A 25,146-nucleotide genomic window follows, 5' to 3' on the forward strand; every position below is an offset into this window, starting at 1 on the left:
CGATGAGGGGGTCTCTGACTCCGAGGGTTTCGTCCTTCCGAGAATCCTTGCCCTTCTGGAATCTCGAGGGGGGTCTTTCGCCCGGCGCATTCACAGGTGGAGATGGTGCCGCCGGTTGGAGAGGGATCCTTTGGAGTACTTATTGTAGGGTGATCGCAACACTTCCAATTTGCTGCGTGGGTTGATTGAAGGCGGTCATTGTCACTAGAGTGTCGCCGGAGGTGACCATCTCCTCTATCTCTTCTAGCGGTTCGTGGTCTCGTTGGCTGGCTTGGCTTCTCGTAACCATTCCACTGTTGAGTTGGGAGGTAGCTTTCGACTTAGGCATGTCGGGTCCCACGGATGGCGCCAATCTGATGACGCCCAAAATCTGACTGCACGAACTAGCTTCGCAGAAATTATAATCCTGCGATCACAGAAAAAGCGTCAGCGGGCCTGGAGTTGTGGCTCTGGACGGCCACTTCGACACTCAAGTTAGAAATGGGCAATCACAGATAATGGACGGGGAATGGGAGAGAGCTTAATAAGGTTACCAGACCTGAGAAGAAGAGAGGTTGAGTCTTTTTTCGATCCTTTTGCTTGAGTGCGAAGTCCCCTTTTTATAGGGGTGGAGATCCACAATCTTGGAGATATCAATCGTGCCTTTGATTTCGCCTACGTGGGGCGTGATGGTGGGAGAATCAGATTGTGGAGACATATGGAAACATCAATCATATCCTTGATTCAATCTATGTGGGGCTTGATAGCTGGCGAATAAACACGTGGAGATACGATTTCCGATGGTTACGGGCGAATATCAAGGATGGAGATTTAGGCGGGATGTTTCAAATTCGAAAGTCGCGCCTTACGCGTATCGGCCGTCCGGATTTCCCGTTTAGGGGGCGAGATCTCCGCGATTGCGTTTAGCTCCCTGTGTAGCTCGGTACCGTCCAAGGGAGAAGTATCAAGGTGGTCTAATCAAAGTTCATTACCGAGCGTTGTTGTAGGGATTGTGTCGACCAAGTTGAGTAATGGAGAAGGGGTTTGAGGTTCGGTGCCGGATGTACCGATTTTACCCCTAACAAACACCCTAATTTTACAGAGAGGAATAATGCTTTTTTCTGTATAAGGGAATGCTGGTATGATCTCCCTTTTTGCTTCTTTTTTTTCCTCCTTTTGATTATCACTTACCAATGAGTTCTCAGTAGGTCCCTAATGACACCACTTATATGTAACATTTTCCTGATTGGGTCTTGATTGCCTTTTGGGTATTTTTGTTTGTAACACTCTAATTAAAAAATGGTAAATATAGAGGGGAATAATGCCTTTATATGTATAAGGGAGTGCTGGTATATGATTGTTTTTTTCTTCTTTTGTTCTGATAAGATAGAACATCTTTTCGGCTTGTTAACGTATGATTACCACCGTTTTTTGGAATGGCTGTATGATGTGGCCAGAGAAGGAGAAATTGGTGAAAAGGGGGAAAAGAGAAGAAGAATATAAGAGGAATAAGAGAAGAAGAAGAGGAAAAATGGAAGAAGAAGAGAAGAAATAAGGGAGACATCTATTCTCAATTTATTAATTCATCAAAACTCCCAAAACCCTAATACATGGGCCTATATATAGGCAATTAATAACCTGGAAATAAAATAACATGGGAAATAAAATCCCTAAAGACTAAAACATGGAAATAAAAATCCTAAAAACTAAATGACACGGAAATAAAAATCCTAAAAGTTCTAATGGGCAATTATGCCACTTATTGGTCTTACAATACGCGTTCTCCCCTTATTTAAAAGAAGTCGCCTCAAGTTCTAGTCCACCTAGATTAAATATGTAAATGACCCACTCTCGCAGTATAAGTAGAAGGTCGTCGAATTCACATCTAATGTAGGCCATCACAATCAATCCATCCGAGTAAGTGCGACGGACTGGAAAAGTGGCAACTCGGCTGAGGCCAATCATAGACTGTAAATGGTCACTCGTGTTAACTGCATAAAAGATCTTGGCCGTATCAAATGTAAATCCACAGGCATCACCATATCCACATGAACAATGTCTGCCAAAATCTCCTCTATAACAGTTGGACAAACTGCAAAATCGGGATCCCCATGCACCTCACCTGTATCTATCTCACCTGTATCTATATGTGTCAACCCATTACCTGCATCCTCATGATGATCGTCCATAAGGTCATCATCTGTTGGTTTCTCATGTGGCTTTATGATGTCAGACTGACAATCCTCATGACGATCGTTATGTACATTGAAATCCTCAATCTCAACCTCCGCAATCATCTCGATCGGAGCATCGACTGTAAAGTCAATACTGTCACTGTGCTCATCTACTGTAGAATCGACATCCTCGGACACAATGCTCATCATGGCGTCGATGTCTGCAATCTCTGCAATAGGCTCAAACTCAATACGCCCAGCAACTGGATTATCAGTGTCAGCCTCATCACCAAGAACGTCCGGCCCATCACTAGCATCAATTGCATGCATCTGGCAGGTCGTGTAACGACCTGAATCTACATCGGGTCGCTACGAAAAAGAAAGACAATTAAAAGCACAAGGAATTTTTTTTTTAAACAACAAAAACGATACATGAGAAGAATCCAAATAAAAGGAAATAAATTGAGCAATCTTATTCCATAAATCAATGGTCTAATAAATTAGTAAAATCAATCATTACTATCATGTCCATAAACTGAAATAAACCAGAACTACATAACTCAAATTCTACAAGTCAAAGCAAATAAATATCCAACTACTGGATATGACAACCAACACTCCAGATTCTATGATTGCTCTTCCCCATCCTAATGTGCTGTTTAGATTTGTTCATTTGTGAAAGCTCCATCCTCATCACCTACATAACCTGTGTGTAGTAACTCTGTCAGAATGAGCTTAACAAAATCCCACAGTGGGCTCACATAGTAAGAGTGCACAATAATGAAATTGTATTATAACAATGATCCTTATGCCAATGATAGAATAGGCAGCAACGCGAATAGAGATATGGAAATTGAAATAAGAGCATGAGGATGATAGTCAAATGACATGAGAATAAACAAAGAATATATCAATGGATCCTGGTAGAGATAATTAACGTAAGATCCTAAACCTCGTATAGGTGGAAAAACATAGATAGACACTGTAAAAAAAATCACATTGTATACCAAAGTATGCTGTCTCAAATCCGAATCATCGGGTCAACATACGTCACATACCAAAGCATATATATATATATATATATATATATATATATATATATAGAGAGAGAGAGAGAGAGAGAGAGAGAGAGAGAGAGAGAGAGAGAGAGAGAGAGAGAAACGGTTCCTACACATATGTGTAGATAAGTTATCTACACACTAGCTTAAAATACAGTGGGGGCCACATTATTTGGGTGATCCAAACCATTCATTTTTAAGGCCCTCACATAGATAGGGTGTCCACAAAAAATCAGATCCATAGGATCATCCTAACCATTCGAACTGTGGAGGCAAAAAATGGACTAATTTGTAAAGGTTTAAAGACATCCATTTTACCTCCACAAATCGTAGGGTTGGGATGATCCTATGGATCTGATTTTTTGTAGACACCCTATCTATGTGATGGCCTTTAAAATGGATGGCTTGGATCACCCAAACAATGTGGGCCCCCACTGTATTTTAAGCTAGTGTGTAGAGAACTCTCTACACATATGTGTAGGAACCGTTTTCTCATATATATATATATATATATATATAGTCAAACACCGCAACACTGAAATAATTCGGCTTAAAGTCATTGTGTATATTCATACGGTCAAAAAAATAAAAAGATCATAAGAAATTATTTCAAGTGGTTAATGTTGCAGTTCTAAACGAAAGACAATGAGCATGAACATAGGGAACATAACTATAATATCAAAACCATTAAATGAACTATTATTAAATGAGCCAAGAGACTTGCCTTGGATTCTTTGAGTGTAAAGAGATGATATGAAATAGCTCTAGATATCACTCGAAAAGTAGTCCTGCAAATATGGCATATCAAAAGGGTGTCAATTTAAGCGTTCTAGTGTCGCAACTCTTTGTTAACTCAATTAGTTCTTCGCAACCTCCTTGTCTCTCATTTCAAATCTAATCTTACACATAAACTTCTTATTTTAAAATCCTCTTTTTGTAACTATATTGTTTCTATCACCTTCTTCCCTTACGAAAACTCATTTAGGCTTCAATTCACATCTTAGTGTTGATTTTAAATGGGAATCAGCCCTTTAAGGCTTATAAAACATATATACACACTATATCCTTCATACAAAACCATATAAACGTATTATATACTAATTATAGAATAGGGTTTACACAAAACAGTCCCAAAAATCATTTGTTCTTGCTGATGTCCTAGGAAATCAACACTCGAAGACTTAAATAACTCATAATTGCATCCTATGCTTCCTAGAAAACATCATATATGCGTTGTACTACATCTACATATATACAAAAAGATCTTCACAAAACAATCCACATAAGCGTCCGTACTTTCTGATTTTTTTTTATGAAAATCAGCACTATAGGACTTTGATGTAACCTATGTATATCATATACATCATGCATAACGACTTATATAAGTTATACTATCTATATACATCGAATCCTTAAAAAACAAGGTTTAAAAGCAATAAACTTGCTGATTTTGATCGAGAACATTGCTAAAACGCATATAAATTGCTTATATATATATATATATATAATATCTTTCATGTAGAATCTTATATATTTTATATAACATGTACGTGAGAGAAATCAGACAAAACAGCCCTTAATACCACTGTTTTGCATGCTGATTTTTGGGAATTTCACCCTTTAAATCGCATATAACCTATTTCCATATCGTATTCTTCGTAAACAATCACATCCCCACATCATATATTGATTATGCACCAAAATCTTCGAAAAACTGTCACTAATACCTATAGATTTTGGGGAAATACACTCTTTAAAACTCATGTAACACACTAACATATTTTATTCTTTACAAACAACAACATGTATCATATATTCCTTACAAAGTAACCCTTAATATATGCTGATTTTATACAAAAACAGCGATAAATCATTCAAGAAATCTATCGTATGGATTTAGTTACTCAAAAACAATTCTCCTTCACTTTAGATGATAAAGCATAGACTTATTACTTCAAAACCCTAAAAAAATCATAATACCCTTCTTGATTCAAAAGAGAACAAGTCTCTTTGCCGATTTTATACAAAAACAGCGACAAAACATTCAAGAAAATCAATCGTGTGGATTTAGTTACTCAAAAACAATTCTCCTTCACTTTAGATGATAAAGCATAGACTTATTACTTCAAAACCCTAAAAAAATCATAATACCCTTCTTGATTTAGAAGAAAACAAGTCTCTTTAAGAAATTTGTAAAAACCCTAATTTGATAACATCAAGAACACATAAAAGAATTCTTGATGTGTTCTTGATGTCAGAGAGTCTAGGGCACAAATTTTTGAAAAGAATTTCAAAACAATGATTCTTGATTTTTAAAAAAAGCAAAAAGGTTTGAAAAGCCCTAACAATGATCACTTCATGCATAACTACTTAAAATTTTCACCCAAAAATATCAAAAACTAAGGGCGCGTTCGGCAAGGCTTCTCATTCTAGCCAGATTAATCGGGTGAGAAACGAAGTGATGAGAATCTTTAGAAGCAGTTACTTATCGCTTTGCAAAATCCTATTTTTTAGTCGAAAAAGAAGGTGGAATTTTAGAAACGATTAGCGGGTCACATAGCCGAACGAGATTTTTGAGATTTTTTTGGCTTTCTTCATTCTCCACCGCTAAAAAGGGGAAAATCTCGTTAAAGAATAGTTGCCGAACACGTCCTAAGTTTTACTAACTTGAAGGAGAAAATCAACTCGATGTGATCCCTAGCCTTTCCCTTTCTTTTCTTCTCTCTCTTTTTCTTTCTTTTCTCTTCTTTCTTTCTCCCTCCCTCGGTTTGGTTTTTGGGGTGCGCACAACTCTCTCTCTCTCTCTCTCTCTCTCGATTTACATGTGCAAGTTGGGAGAAACCCACAATTTGGATTATTTTATAAACCCCCTATTTTTTTTAGTATTTTGTGATTTGTTCCCAATTACACTTCTAATTCACTTTTGGCTTTCCTATTCTAGCCCTAATACTTATAGAAAGCATCTTATTTGATATAGAACATTAAAAAGGGTATAAATGTCAATATAAAAACTACTTTATATTTTTAAGGGTTTTTAAGTAATGATGGGGCCCACTTTGGCCGTGCACACTCTCCCATGTTGGGAGTGCGTCCGGTAACTTTTGGGTGAGATTTGGGTTTCCTAAATCCATCTTTATCTCCTATATTTTCTCTAGTGTATTATTACTAATATGCACTTAGTTAATTTAGAGTTTTTAAGTTAATAAAGACTAAATTTGGTCCCACAAAATTCGAATAGGGTGTCAAAATCAATATGATAGGGTCCGCAATTTCACCCGTGAAAACGGGGATGCACCCCTCCCCGTCCCGTGCGGGGCGGGGATTCCTCGATTTGGGTGGGGACGGGGACTAAAGAAATTTCCCGGAGTGAGGACGGAGTGGGGGTGGGAGTGGGGATGGAGCTGGGCCCGCCCCGCCCCGTTTCAATATGCAACTATGCAAGCCATTATCTAACATTTCTTTTAGGTTACTGATATTGGCACTGTCATTTTTTATAATTGCACAAACTGCAGTTGTCTTTTCTGTTTTAATTGGTTTTTTAGAGCTTTTTGGGCAATGTAATAACTAATAACCAGTTATCAGCTGTTTAAACAAGAAACGACAACTTGAGTTCTTGCAATTATTAAAATATGGAAGTGCCAACATCAGTAGCTTATTTGGGTCGAATAGGTAGGGAATTAGGGATTCGATTTCTATTCGCTACCTATGGCTCTCCGCAACGATCCGGATTTGTGGCAAATTTTTAGACTTAAATTTTTTTTTTCAAATCCCAAAATCCGAATCGCTACCCTAACAAGGGAAACAAGCTGACACACTACAAGAGGAAAAAGATAAAACTCACCATATTAATTCCATGAGACTGAAAAATTCCATCACTATAATTCTTGAAAATAAAAGAATCACCTACTACTACGGGATGTGACGGAATCGTCTTTCCCAACAGTAACTCAAACTCTACGACTACGCTCCCTAATCCCGTGATGTTGTTCAGGTTTGTTCATCTGCAAAGGCTCATTCCTCGGTTTCCTCGAAACCTGTAGAGGTATTGGGGTCAGCAAACACTAAGCAAAATTATTTAGTGGCTCGCATAGTAAGAATCCGCAAAAAATACAAGCCGCATTATATCAGTTTTCTTACGATTAGTAATTGCAACAACAATAATATAAAAAATGAAACTAAAAAACAAGCTAAACAGTTATTTCAATCATGGAGTAATATGGAAAAGAAAGATGCATGTGCATGAGAATAAAGTATATACCTACATATGCTCAACTACCCTAGGACCATACGGCATCTCACAACCCCTTTTTTTCAATCTTTTTTTCTTGGTACTTTATACCAGCCGTTGGATCCTTACCATGAAGGACCCTTTACCCACATATGGGTGTGCTCCTTTCTAGGATTTCCTTTGGGTCACCCTATACGTGTTCACTCGAAATGCATTACCAGCCCGAGGTCGTACGTTCTCAGTCGGAATGGCTTCTGGCGCTATGCCCAAGGTTAGCTCCAAGGGGGTCTCCCTTTTTGGGCCTCTCTCCCACAATTACCATGCATGCAATCATGTTTTTTATACGTACATTCTCTCCCTTTTTGGTGAGAGTTTTTATCCCATTTGCCTTCATGATTAGTCTTTAACAATCTCTATTATTTTCTTCATCCATTTATTAAAAGAGAGCATGTAACGACTCTCTAACAACTCTCTAACAATTAATAGAAAATGTAAAAGCAAAAGATAAATCATATGAAATGCGATCATAATTACAACTCTACTCTAGAAGCCATTAGTATGAAAGTCACTATCACTTGCCTTGGATTTGGGTGAAGATTGAGATGAAAGGTTTATGTATTAGTCAGAAAGTAATCGAATAGAATTTGCATATCAAGCGTGTTACCATTCGTTCAAATGTTCAATTCTTTTCTACTAAACTTTGTTCATCTCATGCTGTTAGTTTCCACCCGTTAACTCAATTTTAAACAATCTTTACACATAAACCTCTTACCTTAAAAGAAACACCTTTCGTATTTATGCCAAATTTTTTACTAAAACTCAGAGGCTTCAACTTAAACCTAAGTGTTAATTTCTTTGTAAAGCAATTGCTATAACACAATCTATTATTATTTGTAAATTTGATTTCCTTTTGAAAACCAAAATAAGATGATTATTTAACCCTTTTAGGTGCTAAATTTAATTAAAAGAAGCCCTTTACGGCTTATATAGTATTTATATAGGGAAATGATTTCTGCGCTCCAATGTTTTGATAAACATGTGCTCCAAATGTTTGTCGTACAGTATTTAAAGGGCTTTAAGAGCTTTTTGAGAACCGTAATATTCCTCTAACAGCCCTTTCAATACTACACGACAAAATTTGGAGCGCATGTTTATCAAAACATTGGAGCACATAAATCATTTCCCTTTTATCTATAATCTTCTATGAAAAACAAAATTCCTGCATTATATATAGGTGGTATATAAAAGGGTTTACATAAAACAACCCATAAAAACATTCGTACATGCTAATTTTTTCGAAAATCAGCCCCTTCAGGGCTGAATTATATCATATATATATATATATATATATATATATATATATATATCATATACATGACATACAACAACTTATATAAGTCATATAATTCATATATAGTGGGATCTTTACAAAATAGGTCATAATTACACTGTTTTTGTGCTGATTTTAATGAAAACAACCATGAAACTATATATAACACACCTAGGTATCATATCGTTCATTGAAAAACATCATACATAATCTATACGACAAGTACTCGATGAAATCTTAGAAAAACAGCCACTGTTGTGTGCTGATTTTGTGAGATAACAATGATCAAACCCTCTTTAAATTACAGATATGGATTAAAACATCTATAAACAAACCCCTCAACACTTTGAATTATACCGAGTAATAGTTTACATAAGAAAATATGATTTCCACATGAAAAACCCTAAAAAGAAAAATCAAAACTCTTTTCTTGCTCCAAAAGAAACCCAAAATCAACAAGAAGCTACCTCTAGAACCCTAGTTTGAACAATCAAGAACAAATAAAAGCAAAAACATCCAGTTCGAACAAGAAATACGAAAAATAGATTTTTTGGGCACTTACTCGAAGACGAAAAATTGGATTGGAGAAAAGCCCTTGATCTTCTTCTTATTTTCCTTTCTTTTTCTCATAGCCGTAAGGGGGAAAAGATGGGATCATGCGATCTCTCTCTCTTCCCTTTAATTTTTAGGTGATAAAAATAATCCCAGAAGGGTTTATTTATAAACTTAGCATATAGTTTTATTTCATGAAGGATCTAATTATTAGATTCCTAATTATAATCTAATACTAACTTAAGAGGAGTGGAAATATCAATGCTGGATTTCCTAGCTTATTATAATATATTATTGGTATTTAGGTTATACTTGGTTACTTTTAAATTTTTATCTTTTTTAAAATAAAACAACCTAAAAGTTGCCTAATCTATGCCTAACCCTAACAGAAAAATGGTCATAATTTACTCAAATCACGTCCGAATCTCTAAATCTGGGTTTGTTGGATAGATACTCAAAATACTCATCTACCAGGACCAAAATCATGTCGAAACGGATAAGATTTGGTACTCTCAAAATAGGTTATACTAAAAGTGACGAAAAAACATTATGACCGTCGATTTTTAAGATCATTTATTTTATTGCGGGATAGGAAATACACAAGAATCTTAAAAATTGGGGATCGATCCAATATATAATTTACATATCCTACGGTCCGAAAACCCAAAATAAAAGATCTAGCCGTTAATCTTTGATCGAAAGATCTACAACCTAGATTTAATTAGGAGTTGTATCTTTATAGGCTCTTGGTGGGATCAGGACATTACATTCTACCCCCATTAAAGGAATTTCGGGTCGAAATTCGACTCCATAAATTCCCTTAAGTTAACAGTTTTCATGTATTAAGGTTACAAGACTAAGGTGATATGCAAACAACACAACCAATGAAGTGTACAAATAACGTATTATTAAATTCATTTGCTCTGTGTGAGTCTTAAGCTAACAACATATTATAGAATTTAGTTATTAAACAAACAACGTATTATAATATGACTTTGGTCCATTATTTGTATTATAAAATGTGATTAGATAACGTATATTAATGCTGTGTTTTCCTTTAAGTGTATTATGAGAATAATGAGGGAGGTGCATAGATTTTATTAAGTTCAACCAACTACTCTTTTCTAGGACGTACCCAAGACTCGCAACGTATCAAATTTCTAAGAACCTAATACAACTCACTTTATTATGTGGGATCTTACAATCCTTCCCACTTGTGACCCAGCGTCCACTTTGGCACATCGTACGGTAGGAGACACTCCGAGTCTATGTGAGAACTAAATTGGAGCTCACAAGTAACTTTCTTGGCTTCTGTCAACATAACTCGCTCACATGTCGAACCAAGCGTCCCCGGTACACGTGAGTTTATTACGTGGTTCTTACAACACAATTGACTACAGTGCCTACAGTACACACAAATCCATTGTATTAATCCTACGTGCTCCTTTCCTAGTTTTACCTATCTCACAACTTTGCTAGATGCTGGCCCTAGGGGCTTATAGCCTAAGCTCTGATACCAACTTTAAAAACCCGGATTTGGGGCAAATTTTAAGACATAATTTTTTTTTTCCAAATCCCAAAATCCGAATTGCTACCCAAAAAAGGGAAACAAGCTGACACACTACAAGAGGAACAAGATAAAACTCACCATATTAATTCCATGAGACTGAAAAATTTTACAACTACAATTCTTGAAAATAAAAGATTCTCCTACTACTACAGGATATGACAGAATCGTCGTTCCCAACACTAACTCAAACTCTATGACTACACTCTCCAATCCCGTGATGGTGTTCTAGGTTTGTTTATCTGCAAAAGGCTCATTCCTCGCTTTCCTCGAAACCTGTAGAGGTATTGGGGTCAGCAAACGCTGAGTAAAATTATTTAGTGGCTCGCATAGTAAGAATCCACCCAAAATTTAAGTCGCATTATAACAATTTTCTTATGATTAGTAATTGCAACAATAATAATATAAAAAATAAAACTAAGAAATAGGCTAAACAATTATTTCAATTGTGAAGTGATATGGAAAAGAAAGATGCATGTGCATGAGAATGAAGTATGTACCCACATATGCTCAACTACCCCGAGACCATACGGTATTTCACAACCCCTTTTTTCAATCTCTTTTTCTTTGTACTTTATACCAGCCGTTGGTTCCCGACCATCAAGGACCCTCCACCCACATATGGGTGTGCTCCTTTCTAGGATTTCCTTTGGGTCACCCCATACGGGTCCACCCGAAATGCATCACTAGCCCGAGGTTGTACGCTCTCAGTCGGGGTGGCTTTTGGGGCTATGTCCAAGGTTGGCTCCAAGGGGGTCTTCCTTTTTGGGCCTCCCTCCCACAATTACCATGCATGCAAGCTTTTTATACGTACCTTCTCTCCCTTTTTGGTGAGAGTTTTTATCCCATTTGCCTGCATGATTAGTCTTTAACAATCTCTATTATTTTCTTCAACCATTTATTAAACGAGAGCATGCTAACGACTCTCTAATAGTCAATAGAAAATGTAAAAGCAAAAGGTAAATCATATGAAATACGATCATAATTACAACTCTACTTTCAGAAGCCATTAGTATGAAAGTCACTATCACTTGCCTTAGATTTGCGTGAAGATTGAGATGAAAGCTCTATGTATCAGTTAGAAAGAAATCATGTATAATTTACATATCAAGCGCGTTACCATTCGTTCAAATGTTCAATTCTTTTCTACTAAACTTTGTTCGTCTTATTCTGTTAGTTTCCACCCGTTAACTCTATTCTAAACTATCTCTAGAAATAAACCTCTTACCTTAAAAGAAACACCGATTGTATTTATGCCAAATTTATTACTAAAACTCATAAGGGCTTTAACTTAAACCTAAGTGTTGATTTCTTCGTAAAGCAATTGTTATAACATAATTTATTATTATTTATAAATTTGATTTCCTTTTGAAAACCAAAATAAAATGATTATTTAACCCTTTTAGGTGCTGAATTGAATGAAAAACAGCACTTTATGGCTTATATATTATTTATATATACTATATCTTCTATGAAAAATAAAATACCTGTATTATATAGCTAGTATATAAAAGGGTTTAACATAAAACAGCCCATAAAAACATTCGTAAATGCTAATATTTTCGAAAATCAGCCCCCTTAGTGCTTAATTATATCATGTACATGACATACAACAACTTATATAAGTCATATAATTCATATATAGTGGGGTCTTTACAAAATAGGTCATAATTACACTGTTTTTGTGCTGATTTTAATGAAAACAACCATGAAACTATATATAACACACCTAGGTATCGTATCTTTCATTGAAAAACATCATACATAATCTATACGACAAGTACTCGATGAAATCTTAGGAAAACAACCATTGTTGTATGCTGATTTTGTGAGAAAACAATGCTCTTTAAATCACACATATGGATTAAAACAGCTGTAAACAAACCCCTCAATACTTTGAATTATACCTAGTAATAGTTTACATAAGAAAATATAATTTCCACATCAAAAACCCTACAAAGAAAAATCAAAACTCTTTTCTTGTTCCAAAAGAAACCCAAAATCAACAAGAAGCTACCAGTAGAACCCTAGTTTGAACAATCAAGAGCTAATAAAAATAAAAACATCCAGTTCGAACAAGAAATACGAAAAATAGGTTTTTTGGGCACTTACTCGAAGACGAAAAATCGGATGGGAAAAAGCCCTTATCTTCCTCTTCTTTTCCTTTCTTTTTCTCATAGCCGCAAAGGAAAAGATGGGATCATGCAATCTCTCTCTCTCTCCTTCAATTTTAGGTGATTAAAAATAACCCCAGAAGGGTTTATTTATAAACTTAGCCTAGAGTTTTATCTCAAGAAGGTTTCTTATTATTATATTTCTAATTATAATCTAATACTAACTTAAGAGGGGTGAAAATATCAGATTTTCTGGCTTATTCTAATATATTATTGGTATTTAGGTTATATTAGGTTACTTTTAGAATTTATCATTTTTAAATAAAACAACCTAAAAGTTGCTTAATAAGACAAAACTCGTAACTATGCCTAACCCTAACTGACAAAGGATTGTAACTTACTCAAATCATATTCGAAAATCGCTAAATCTTTGGTCCGTTGGATAGGTATTTGAAATACCCATCTACCGAGACCAAAATCATGTCGAACAAACAATATTTGATGCCCCAAAAATAGGTTATACTAAAAGTGACGAAATAACACTATGACTATCGATTTTTAAGATCATTTAATCTATTGTGTGATAGGAAATACACAAGAATCTTAAGGATTAGGGATCAATCTAATATCAAATTTACATATCCTACGGTTCGAGAATTCAAAATCAAAGATATTTATAGGCCCTTTGATCGAAAGATCTACGGCCTAAATATACTTTATTGCAAGTTACTTTCTATCAAATTTTCACCCTAATTATTTTAAATTTTAAATAAGACGAGATTAGATTGTGCGGTTATCAAATTCGTTTTTGCACCTACATGTGTACAAAATTGATTTCAAATCTGAGTTTTTATCATTATTAATAAACAAATATTGATTTTTGATCAATCCCAATACTAGTTGAAAAGAAATACGCACAAAAGACGTGCTTCGACACTTACCCAGCGAGTTGCGAAGAGCCCTAGATCTTTCTTTTCTCCTTCTTTCCTTCTCTTTTCTCCTTTTCTTTCCCTCTCTCTTCCTCTTTTTCTTTATCTTTTTCTCTATCCTTTTCTTTTTTTCTCTCTCTCGCTGTTTTTTTATGGCCGTACCTCTCTCTCTCTCTCTCTTAACGTGAATTTGAGAGAGGGAGAGGGGGCGACAATCTCTTATAGGTGGGGGGTGAGGGGGTTCCCAATTTGGATGGAAATCCATCCCAACTTATCTTTCCTAACTCTATTAGGACTCTTTTATTTTTATCTTATTACTTAAGTTAACTAAAAAAGAAAATACTAAATTTTAATATTGGCACTCTTAAAAATTGCATAATAAGACAAAACTCGTAACTATGCCTAACCCTAACAGAAAAATGTCATAACTTACTCAAATCACGTCCGAATCACTAAATCTTGGGTCCGTTGGATAGGTATTCGAAATACCCATCTACCGGGACTAAAATCATGTCGAACAGATAAGATATGATGCCCCAAAATTTAGCTACAATTAAAGTGATGAAAATAAGAGTAAAAATAGAATAATATTCCCCTCATACTTTTCCTCACGATCATATCTCGTTTCCTATTGGTCGAAATTTCCCTCAGATTTTTTGTCAATTAAAGCTATATAATAAATCAAATTAAACACAGATGAAATATGGGCCATTGATTTCCATCCCATCCGTTAATTAGATAATTAAGGTATGATCGACGCTCAGATGATACAATCTTGATTCCATTCGAGCTTGATCGAAGATCCAAGGGGCCCAATGGTTGTTCCAACAGTCCGAAAGGCTCCGATTTCAATTCTAATTCATGCGATCATCGATCAAGGGGGATTTACTAACAAAGTTAATAAACAATTGAACATCCAAATGGACCCTGAAAGGTATTTTCAGGGTCGGTCTTTACAAGTTATTTTAATTAACTATCTTAAGGGGAAAAAGTGGTTGTTACAGGTCATGGGAGTCGGTAACATCGGTCGAGGCATCTTCCTCCCCTTCTTGAGATGTAGCCTCATCAACAGGGGAAGAAGGAGACGGGTAGGCTGAGCATAAAGTCCTGGTATTTGTGGTGTCTCTGGGAGCCTTAAGCTTAAGATGCTTGTTAATTCGATTCAAGGTTACTTTCATATAAGCCATCTGTCTAATTGCTGATCCAAAGTAGCTTAAATGTGTCGTTCCCAGTCTCCTCAGGGTTGGACTTGTCTTTACCTCTTATGATATCGATAACAAGCCTTTCGAGCATGTACCTTCACGGACTCATCACGGACATCTTGTCATTGACTAAAACAAGGCATGCTTAAGTCAGTATGCTCTCCCAAGAAGTGTCTCCATTTCTGCAAAGATTGAACCCACTAGGGTCTTTACTATGATAGTTTTTTTTCTTTGTTAATATTGTCCGTAAATTTCTCTTGAATGGCGGCCGAACAAGTCTAATTAAAATTTGGGCCTTTATGACCGTCGGATTTACACTTACTATAAATAGTAAGTTCGCACTTATATGGTAATTAGCATATAAGTTGTTACAATATATGTGGGCCCATTATTTTTTACCATTATGCCCTCTGTTGGGCCCCACTAGTATGCAAGTCATTATTATATATGTAGGTCCCACTAGTAGATCGTTGCTTAGTATGATGTGGGTTCCATTATTTTTTTACCATTATGTCCTTTATGTGAGCCCCAGTAGCAGATCATTGATTAGCATACATGTGGGGTGCGTTGTCTTTTTGGGTGCGCCTTCTTTGTAGGCCTTGTTACCACATAACTCTTTACTTTATATGGGTCCCATTGGTTTTTTTGACATTGGCTCTCCAACCTAACCCCACCAGCAGATCTCTGATTAGCATGCGTGTAGGGTTCATTATTTTCCGTTAGGCCCTCTATGTAGCCCCTTCTAATATATAACTCACAGCATATGTGTGGGCCCATTAATCATAGTATATCACTAAATATAGATGGAGTATTCATTTTTTATGTTTCACATAACAATGATCCAAACAGGAGAAGTACTTTTTTAGGAAAAAGGTCCTCCTTTTCATATTTATTGAACCAAACAATCAAAATAGTTTTCGAGGAGTAAAGGAAAGGATTAGGCTTTCCGAGGAAAGCCCTTTTTATGTGGAAATGAACCAATGGGCCCTAAATTCATTTTCTTTTATCTTGTAGTTGAGGATCCATCTTCCCGTGGCGAAAAAAAGGCGATTTGAAGCACTACCTCCCTAGGTCGACGGAAGCCATAGGGAGGGAGGCGGCCCTCTCTCTCTCTCTCTCTCTCTCTCTCTCTCTCTCTCTCTCTCGTCTCCTTCTTTTCCTCTGTATTTTTTGAGTCTCGCCCTCTCTTTCTCGTCTCTCCCCGTTATCGGCTCTCTTTCGTCTCCCTCTCTTCCTCTGTATTTTTTGAGTCTCGCCCTCTCTTTCTCGTCTCTCTCCATTGCTGGCAAAAGATGAGCTATGGAGGCCGGATCTGGAACCGTGGAGGCCAGATCTGGAGTATGACTCCTCTGTGGTGGCTAGATCTAAGGCCGTTGAGTCCGGATCTGGGGTCGTGGAGGCCGGATCTAGAGCGTGGAGGCCGTGAAACTGGATCTAGAGCCGAGGAAAACCGTAGAGGTTGCCGGAGGCCATGGGTTGTTGGACTTGGAGCCGTGGAAGGCCGGCTAGAGGTTGAGCGACGCCATGGAGGCCGTGGAGGATCTGGGAGGCTGTGGATTGCTGGATTTAGCATTAGGGTTGCTGGGTTTGGCCGTAGGAGGCTGTGGTCTTCGGAATCAAGATTGTGGGTGGTGGCCTGAGGACGGGCGTGATGGCCAGTGGCAATGGAGCTTGCCGGATTCTTGATGACAGTGGTGGTGGCTGAGTCTCCCCCGGCGGAGATGAATTTTCTGGAGGAGATGTAGGAGGGACTGGAGGTGGTGACCGTGGAGAGGAGGTGGTTGATGGTGGGGAGGATGACCCGCCAGTGTTTGGTGGTGGTACGAGGTGGAGGCCGCCGGAGATCCGACGATGTTGTTAGGTGGTTGGCTATCGTGCACGGTTAGGGGCGCATGATAGCTCTGGGCCTTCTAGCGAGATTTTTGAAAATCGAATTCGGAATGTGGTGGAGAAGTCTGTGTGACATGGCAGGTCACAATCTTGACTTGGTGGGCCCCACAATATGGCACTTTTTGTTGGATTCGATACAATTGAGGCTATTAGGTAATGTAAGGGGTAATGGGATTTTCTTTTGGGCCAAGGAGAATGGTCCTGGGCAATTCATACTATGTAAATCTGGTGGGACTACTGGTCCCCATTGTAAATTTTGCTGGTATGAATATATTTGTCAATTTTCAAAAAAAAATGAGGATCCATCTTCCCTTTGGCAAAACCACTTGGGTTGGGAGCACCTGACTCCTGCGTTTGAGGTTTAGGAACAAGAAATGGGAGTTGTAATCTTAAATTATATTTCATAATATAGTTTTGAATGGTATATTTTAGCTTTTACATGTTCGACCAGTGGCTCTAATTTATCACAATTTTTAACCTTTTAAGATGTATACTTTTACATTTAGTTTTATATTATTTTTTGTTTCATACTGTTACATTTTTTTTCTTTCTATTGAATGAATATTACTTGTACAGCTCTTGAACATATGCCTATTGCCCTGGAGACGGATAAACCGAAATCCCAACATTATGAGTTACCTACCTCATTTTTCAAGACAGTACTTGGAAAGAATCTCAAATACAGGTTGGTGATTTGTTCATCTAATGTGTATCAAACTTTGTTTCTTTCAAACTATGTTGATGTCTTATATTCTCTAAGTGTCAAAAACAAAGTTCAGTATCTTAGTGGTATTGTGCTTATAGATGCTTCATACTTAGGTAAATGAGTGCATACAACTAAGGTGTCATTATTGAAGCTTAAATGGAACATTGCAAGAGTTCTGCATTTGCAGTTAGTCATTAGAGGGCCTTTGTTCTTTGGGCGGTGATAAATTCACCCCCTTCTATTACAATATTCACCCCCCTATTTTTCAAAATGGTTTGTACAGCCTACACCATAGGATGATCCAAATCGTCCAATTGATGGGTCACAATGTAAATAGGTTGTGCCCCAAAAATCATTTCCATAGGATGATCCTAGCCCTCTCATCTATAGAGAAATTCGATCTAATCAATCCTCTAAGATTGGACGGCTAGGATCATCCTATGGAAATGATTTTTGAGGTACAACCTATTTACATTGAGGCCCATCAAATGGACAGTTTGGATCAGCCCCACCCCTATTTACATGGGGTGGGGCTATACAATCCATTTTGAAAAATAGGGAGTGAATATTGTAATAGAAGGGGGTGAATTTATCACTGCCCTTGTTCTTTTTTTTGTTCTCCTTTTTTTTTTTTGAATGGTTGGAGGACCTTTGTTCTTGAACCATAAGAATGTTATTATGTATCCCTTAGTTGCAGGAAACTTCTACTCAAGGTGTCTTCCCTTCCGTACTAATGCTCTACACTCTTTCTCGCTTCTAAACTTCCCCTTTCTAGACTCTGGCACAATGTAAACAAATTATGAGTGTATAGGGCGCGGCCCAGTGCACGAGGCTCCCACCATTGCGAGGTCTGGGGTGTAGAGAAAAAAAAGAAGAAGAAAATATACATTGTAGCAAATACATAACTTTCTTTTCTATAGGGTTTTCATCATTTGATTTTGTTGGGTTAGTTGCCACAACTACAAGCTGCTAATTAGATCACTTATTCTCTTTAGGGAAGACATCTGGTTATTAATCATAAGCCCTTCTGAAGGCCTTCTTGTAGGATGGTGAGTCTGCATGTTGCAGGATTCCCTTTCTCCTACTGCGAAGTGCTGTTAGAGGAAAGGGAAACATGGCTGGGCTTCAACCTCTCATCATAGGAGTTTGTCCAACACAAAATATTGTGAGAGTGAGGAGTCCATGGCTAGACTCATATATCCTAGTATTCAACTTGGAGGGAGACGAGACCACCTGAGATGTTTCATGTGTGAGACTGCTATGGTATCTCATTTTCTTTGAAAAGAAGCCTTGGAGAAGAAGAGGAGGATGGATTCAAAACTGAAATCTGACTGAAAATTAAACTGACAAAGGAAATACACCTATTGCTCTTTCGTACGTTTTTCTCGTCTCCTCGGACTCCTTGACTTAAGAACTCGTATGGTAATCTCGGATTAGCAGAGAATATCGGTTTAACTATTTCTTCTTTCACTATTTGTGTTTGTATGTCATCAAAGGAAATTTTTCTCCCATTTAGATGCATTAGGGAGATTTTTGAGGGAGTGGTATAGCTATTTACCTTGAGGACCCAGTAATGGGAAGTCATGACTCGGGATTATCCTCCATACCCTATTTTTAGCTTAAATGGGTGCCACTTATACTAATGGTCTTTATTAATGTTTTTAGAAGTAGAGATAATCTCCCAATTGGATTACAAGGCCCACCATTGGATTTTGATGTCCACCTTGCAATTTAAGTTTCCATTGGGAATCTAAGTCCACATCGTTAAATATGGAGCTCCACAATTAAATCTGGATATCGTGTGGGTTCTTTCTTTCACATGTGAGAATCGACCAGGAAAATCCCATTTTCACACATGGGAAATCACTGTGAACTCATATTTTCTTTTTCATGTGGGACGCCATCATTAAATCCTGATTTTCACATGTGAAATCTAGAGCTCCACCGAGACTCCACTATGAACTGAAACTACTCCGTGGAATCCAGAGTTCCAGAACCCAAGACTCCAATCAAGATTTCCACTACGAAATCCAAAGTTCCGCTATGGATTCTGAATTTTGGCTGGCCTTTTGTGGATTTGAAGGCAACCATCCCTGCGTTGTTAGGTGTACCAGGTTCATCTAATAAATAGAGTCATCAAATGTTCTCTAATTCTCTGATTTGTGTTTGTGCTTGTGCTAGATCAAGGACAACCATAGCCCTGATATGATAGCAAAAAAAAACCGAATTATAGAACGAAACAATGACCTCATGTGCCACTCTTTGCACATTTTGATAACATATGCAAGGGACAGTTTGATGACTCTACTCCCATGTATGGGTAGATAGTTGTTTGGTGCACCAGTGCACCACCAATCAAGGTTTTAAATTTCTGCCGAAACGACACGTTTCGACTGAAACATTTCATTTTTTGGCCAAAGCCGAAACGAAATTTGCATGAAATCATTTTTTACTAGATTTAGACGAAATGTGGCTGAAATTTTGTGGAAATGCCGCTGAAATCATGCTATATTATCTTTGACAAGCTGAACTTCATTGCTTTCGTGCAAATTAAAAGTGAGGTCACACAATTGGAAAGAATTCAAAAAGGAGAGTTAAGCAGACTGACTTCCTAAAAAATCAGCAACTGGTATGTGTGAAAATTAATGAAGGTTTTATGAAATAATTTTTGAAAGATCTCATGTAGATATTTTCGAAAGAGAAGAATCAGAATGAATAGTGGAAAATCGATTTAGATATGGAAAAAGGAAGACGAAAAGGAAATAATGCTAATTTATTTGATGGAAGGTAAAAAATGATTTTGAGGGATTAAAATGCAGAAAAGAACTTCCACCACTCAAGGAGTACAGTTAATGGAAGATGTATAACACCTAGGTAGGTATCAAAGATGATGAGCTCAATCTTTACGGTCAAATTTCAAGTTCTGGATTTTACCCCTTGTAGAGATAACAAATTATGTACAACTTGCAGGTGTTAACTAGGGTTTCCTCTATATGTGTTGTTATTCAAAGAACTCCAAAAATACGAGTAGTAATTAGGGGGGCGGCCCAGTGCATGAGGCTCCCGCCATTGCGGGGTCTCAGGATGGCTGGGTGTACGCAGCCTTACGCCTGCTTTGCAGAGAGGCTGTTTCCGTGACTCAAACCCGTGACCACCAGGTCACAATGGAGCAACCTTACCCTTACGTAGCCTTACCCCTACTAATTACTAAAGATTTAACACAAATATGAAAAAGTAGAACTACGCTTACTGGAAAAAAATTAGCAAAATATATACCTTTAACACCTCTATCATGCAGACAAATTACTTTGTATCTTGGCATCCATCATGTCCTGGGGTTGGCCTTTGAGATTATCCTCCCAAATGAAACAGTTAGCCTGTGCATGGTAGACAAATTATATCTAGATTTTTTTCGAGAAATAATCTAGATATTAATATTGATGATAGTTAAGATATAGCACAACCTAATGTGTAAGAAAGTCATGCTTATTAGATGGTATATATATGCTGGAAATGAAAAATGTAAACTCCAATTTATCTTTCTTCTTTATACATGTGCAAGTGTGTTAAAATGATTTAGATGCTTATTTGATGATCATCTTGAATTTATCTCTCTTGTGATTTTCTATTTTCTGAATGTGCTGCACTGGATTTTGGATATGAAATTTTACAGTTGTTGTTACTTCCTTGATAAGTCAAATACATTGGACGATGCTGAGAATGCAATGTTGGAGCTGTACTGTGAGAGGGCACAAATAAAAGATGGTCAAACCATCCTTGATGTTGGATGTGGGTGGGGATCCCTTTCTTTATATATTGCAAAGAAGTACAGTAACTGCAGCATTACAGGGATTTGCAATTCATTAACACAAAAAGCGTTTATAGAAGAACAGTGTAGGTGAGTTGCATGAGGTAGTATGATAGTGGCCTAAAAGTTGTGTCCTTGGCTACTTGCTAATCACATAATGTTTGGTTAATCATTTGTAAAATAGTAGCTTTAATTTATTTGAATAACACAAGCCAATTACTTGATTGTTATGCAGTCATTTTCCTGTCACTACCAAATTCATTTAGTATCTGGAAAGTTCCATCCATGAAAAAGGCGAACACTCTATTTTTCAGAAATTCTAGTTTCATGTTATTGATTTAAAAAAGTTCTTGATGACCCTCAAGATCCAACTCTCGAAATCCTAGAAGAGGAGGTCCCCTTTATGAGCCTTTTTTTATCATTATGTGTCTTGATTTCCTCTTTCCTATTCTAAAACTTAGCAAAGAAATTATAACTATTGCCCTTGTGAGGCTTGCTTATTTATTCAGTTCGCCTGGCGTCAAATAAAGCCGTGGACTATGCCCCCGTGAGACCCCTCTATTTGACTAGCATGCTCCTTTTATTGCTTCACATATGAATTTCACTTCAATGCTCCAATAGGTTACTAGATTAACAGAATCATGAACTTGTGTATTGGCTGATAGCAGGCCCCCTTGATCAACAACTCCCAAGCTGTTATTCAGACGGGATTATTGTTATGACCCCTTTTTTTTTGATAAAAAAAGTTTTGTTATGACCCATTGATAAGTACAATTCAATTCAGCCACTTATTAAGGGAAAAGATTCTTTATGATTAAAAAGAATTAAAGCGATGATTACCTATCAGACAAAGATCTTGCTTTGAAACTTTGCAACTTCCAAATTGTAAAGTGAATTGTTGAAATTTCTTTGACCACATAATTTGTGTTACAGGGAGCTTAAACTGTTGAATGTGGAGATCATTGTTGCAGATATCAGCAAATTTGAAATGGAGGCCTCTTTTGATCGAATTTTATCTATAGAAATGTTCGAGGTGTACAAATCATTTCTGCCTTCTCATTTGCAGTTATTTGATATAGTTATTGATGTTGGGTCATGTGTTCATTTCCTTGTGCAGCACATGAAGAATTACAAGGATCTTCTTAAGAAGATCTCCAATTGGATGAATCCAGATAGCCTCCTTTTCATTCATCACTTCTGCCACAAAGCATTTGCGTACCACTTCGAGGTATATTTGGTTCGATGCTGGCTATTTCTTGGAATAGGCAATAATCTAGAAATATTTTCTTTACTATCTGTAAAACTGTAATAAACATTCCAAAAAACAAAAAAAAAACTGTAAAACTGTAATAAACATGATATTTATTTAACATTTTATGTTTGCTTTGAGTGTTGCGTCTATTTTAAAGTTCAGTCTTATATTTAATTGTCAATCAGTTTTTTTAAGTGTATATTCACCTTTTCATACCCACATCTTGGTTGTTAAAGAGCTTTCCTGTTCATTAAGTATGCCTTCTTGAACTATGTGACCTTACCGAGTCAATCGAAAACTCAGAAAACAAGGCCAACTCAATGAAAAACTATTTATGGTCAGTGAAAAGCTCACTCGACTCAGTTGGTTTGGCCAATCCTCCAATCCATTGTGCAAGTCCATGTCAAGTTTTTTAACATTTAAGCTTCTTGTTTTGGTTGTGGTTCTCTCTCAATGTCTTTATTTTAGATATGCTAGCTTTGGTTGTTTTTCTCATCAGGACACTAATGAAGATGACTGGATTACAAGATACTTCTTCACTGGAGGGACAATGCCTTCTGCGAACCTACTTCTCTATTTCCAGGTAAGCTGGTTGGCTCCCATATTCCAACCTTATCATGCAAGTTTCTCTTGCATTTGTGCTTAGCTTTTAAGCAAAGTTCTTGCCACTGTTAGCTTGTATTGGAGGAACCAAAACCTCTAGGGTTTTTTTAATGATCGCCAATTTTATTGAAAAAGAGACCGAGATGGTCATAGTACAAGAAGAGAAGAAAGCATTGAAGAAACAAGGTACACTGAAACTACACAAGAAGTCACGGAGGAAGAGAGTCAAATAAAGCCAAGGACTCTTTCGACACCCCTAATCTAGCCATGCTATCAACCTCCTCATTAGCTGAGCAACTCACATGCTTGAAACTAATGACGTAACTCTCTTACAATCGCCAATCTCATCAAAGTATCCGTCAAACCTCCAAGGGGACTTTTGGACCCCTCCAAGCCACTTGATGACATTTAAGGAATCCCCTTCAACCGCCACATTCTCCACACTATTTGATGCCAAAAGTTTAATGCCCTGGTAGGCCCCGCAAAAACCCATATTATTTCCCCGAGATCATATCTTCGTACTCCCCCAATTCCGGCTGGGCCCGGATTACCCATACTTGATCCATAGAAATTTAACTTTAGAAAGAAGCAAAATCTCTAGGTTCTTAATAACTTGATCTTTGATATGCTTCATTAATGTTCTCTTCTTTGGAACGTGTAGAAACTTTTAGACATTTTAGTAATTTTTGACATATAAGGGTGTGTTCGGTAACAATTTTCAGGATCCTTCCACGAAACGGGCAGAAACAGGATAATGAGAATCTTTCGAAACGGATCGCAGTAGTTTCAGAAAATCTCATTATTATGTAGACTAAAGTGGCAAAATATAGGAATTGCAAGAAACGGGCTTGGTGAGTCGTTTACCGAACTTCATGAAATCCTGATCTTTGGGATTTCTTATTCTCCGCTCCAAGAATACAGGCGGAGAATAGTTCCTGAACACAACCTAATTTTCTGAAAATGGTTTTCTAAATGATGCAAGTAAACTACTAGCAATCCCCCAATAGTAGAAAACTTGCTAAGGAATTAAACAATCACACAAACAATCCAATGAATCTTCACAAACATAGCTAAAAAGGTAAAATGAAAATAGATTTTATCAGAATATGATCCAAGTAGCATAAAACCCAAACTCTAGAAGGGAAATTTCATAGCTGCCCATTAACCTCTTGAAATATGCATTGAAACTTCATATAGCCCCAAACACTTTAAAACTGTAGCTTAATGAATCTAAACCATAGTTGCCGGAAACTCCTTCGGGCGGGAAACTCGCTTACCCTAAAAAGCATTTCAGAAATGTTTCCAAAACATGATAAAAAATTGGACAAATGTTTCCAAAACGCTTGGGAAACATATGAGAAACTTATGTAAATTATATGTGAAACGCTTGATAAACATATGCAACACTCATAGAAAATGCATGTGAAACATGTACGAAACATGTGGAACTTATGAAAATCATTTTGAAAAAAAACGCGTCAAAAATTGTGAAATAGATATTAAAAAAGAAAACAATAGCATATATTGTAATAAAAATAAAAATAAGAAAAATTCAAATAGAAATTTGAAATTAACAAAATTTAAATCTACAAAACCACATATTCCGTGTTTTCCTTGTGTTTCGTGTGTGTTTTTTCTATGATTTTTTATCCTTTTCTCGTTTCTCGTTTCCCCTATATATTTTTCATGCGTTTCCCATTTCCGTTTCACTTTTCATTTCCCACCCTGGTAATTATGATCTAAACCATTGGTAT

The 25,146-nt window shown here is 36.9% G+C and overlaps 1 protein-coding gene across 1 annotated transcript in view; it reads left to right on the forward strand.

Annotated features, from left to right (window-relative positions):
* Positions 1 to 25,146, forward strand: part of LOC143887612 ((S)-coclaurine N-methyltransferase-like) — a 49,300-nt gene that overhangs the window by 11,913 nt on the left and 12,241 nt on the right. Inside the window, exons 2-6 of the mRNA XM_077391715.1 lie at positions 17,600 to 17,708; positions 21,403 to 21,627; positions 22,471 to 22,570; positions 22,655 to 22,765; positions 23,289 to 23,372. Coding sequence (XP_077247830.1) covers positions 17,600 to 17,708; positions 21,403 to 21,627; positions 22,471 to 22,570; positions 22,655 to 22,765; positions 23,289 to 23,372 — 629 coding nt within the window. The remainder of the gene's footprint in view (positions 1 to 17,599; positions 17,709 to 21,402; positions 21,628 to 22,470; positions 22,571 to 22,654; positions 22,766 to 23,288; positions 23,373 to 25,146) is intronic.

This window comes from Tasmannia lanceolata, unplaced genomic scaffold (genome assembly GCF_043159265.1).
Source record: "Tasmannia lanceolata isolate RefF3 unplaced genomic scaffold, GAP_Taslan_0.1 ptg000012l, whole genome shotgun sequence".
Classification (NCBI taxonomy): domain Eukaryota; kingdom Viridiplantae; phylum Streptophyta; class Magnoliopsida; order Canellales; family Winteraceae; genus Tasmannia; species Tasmannia lanceolata.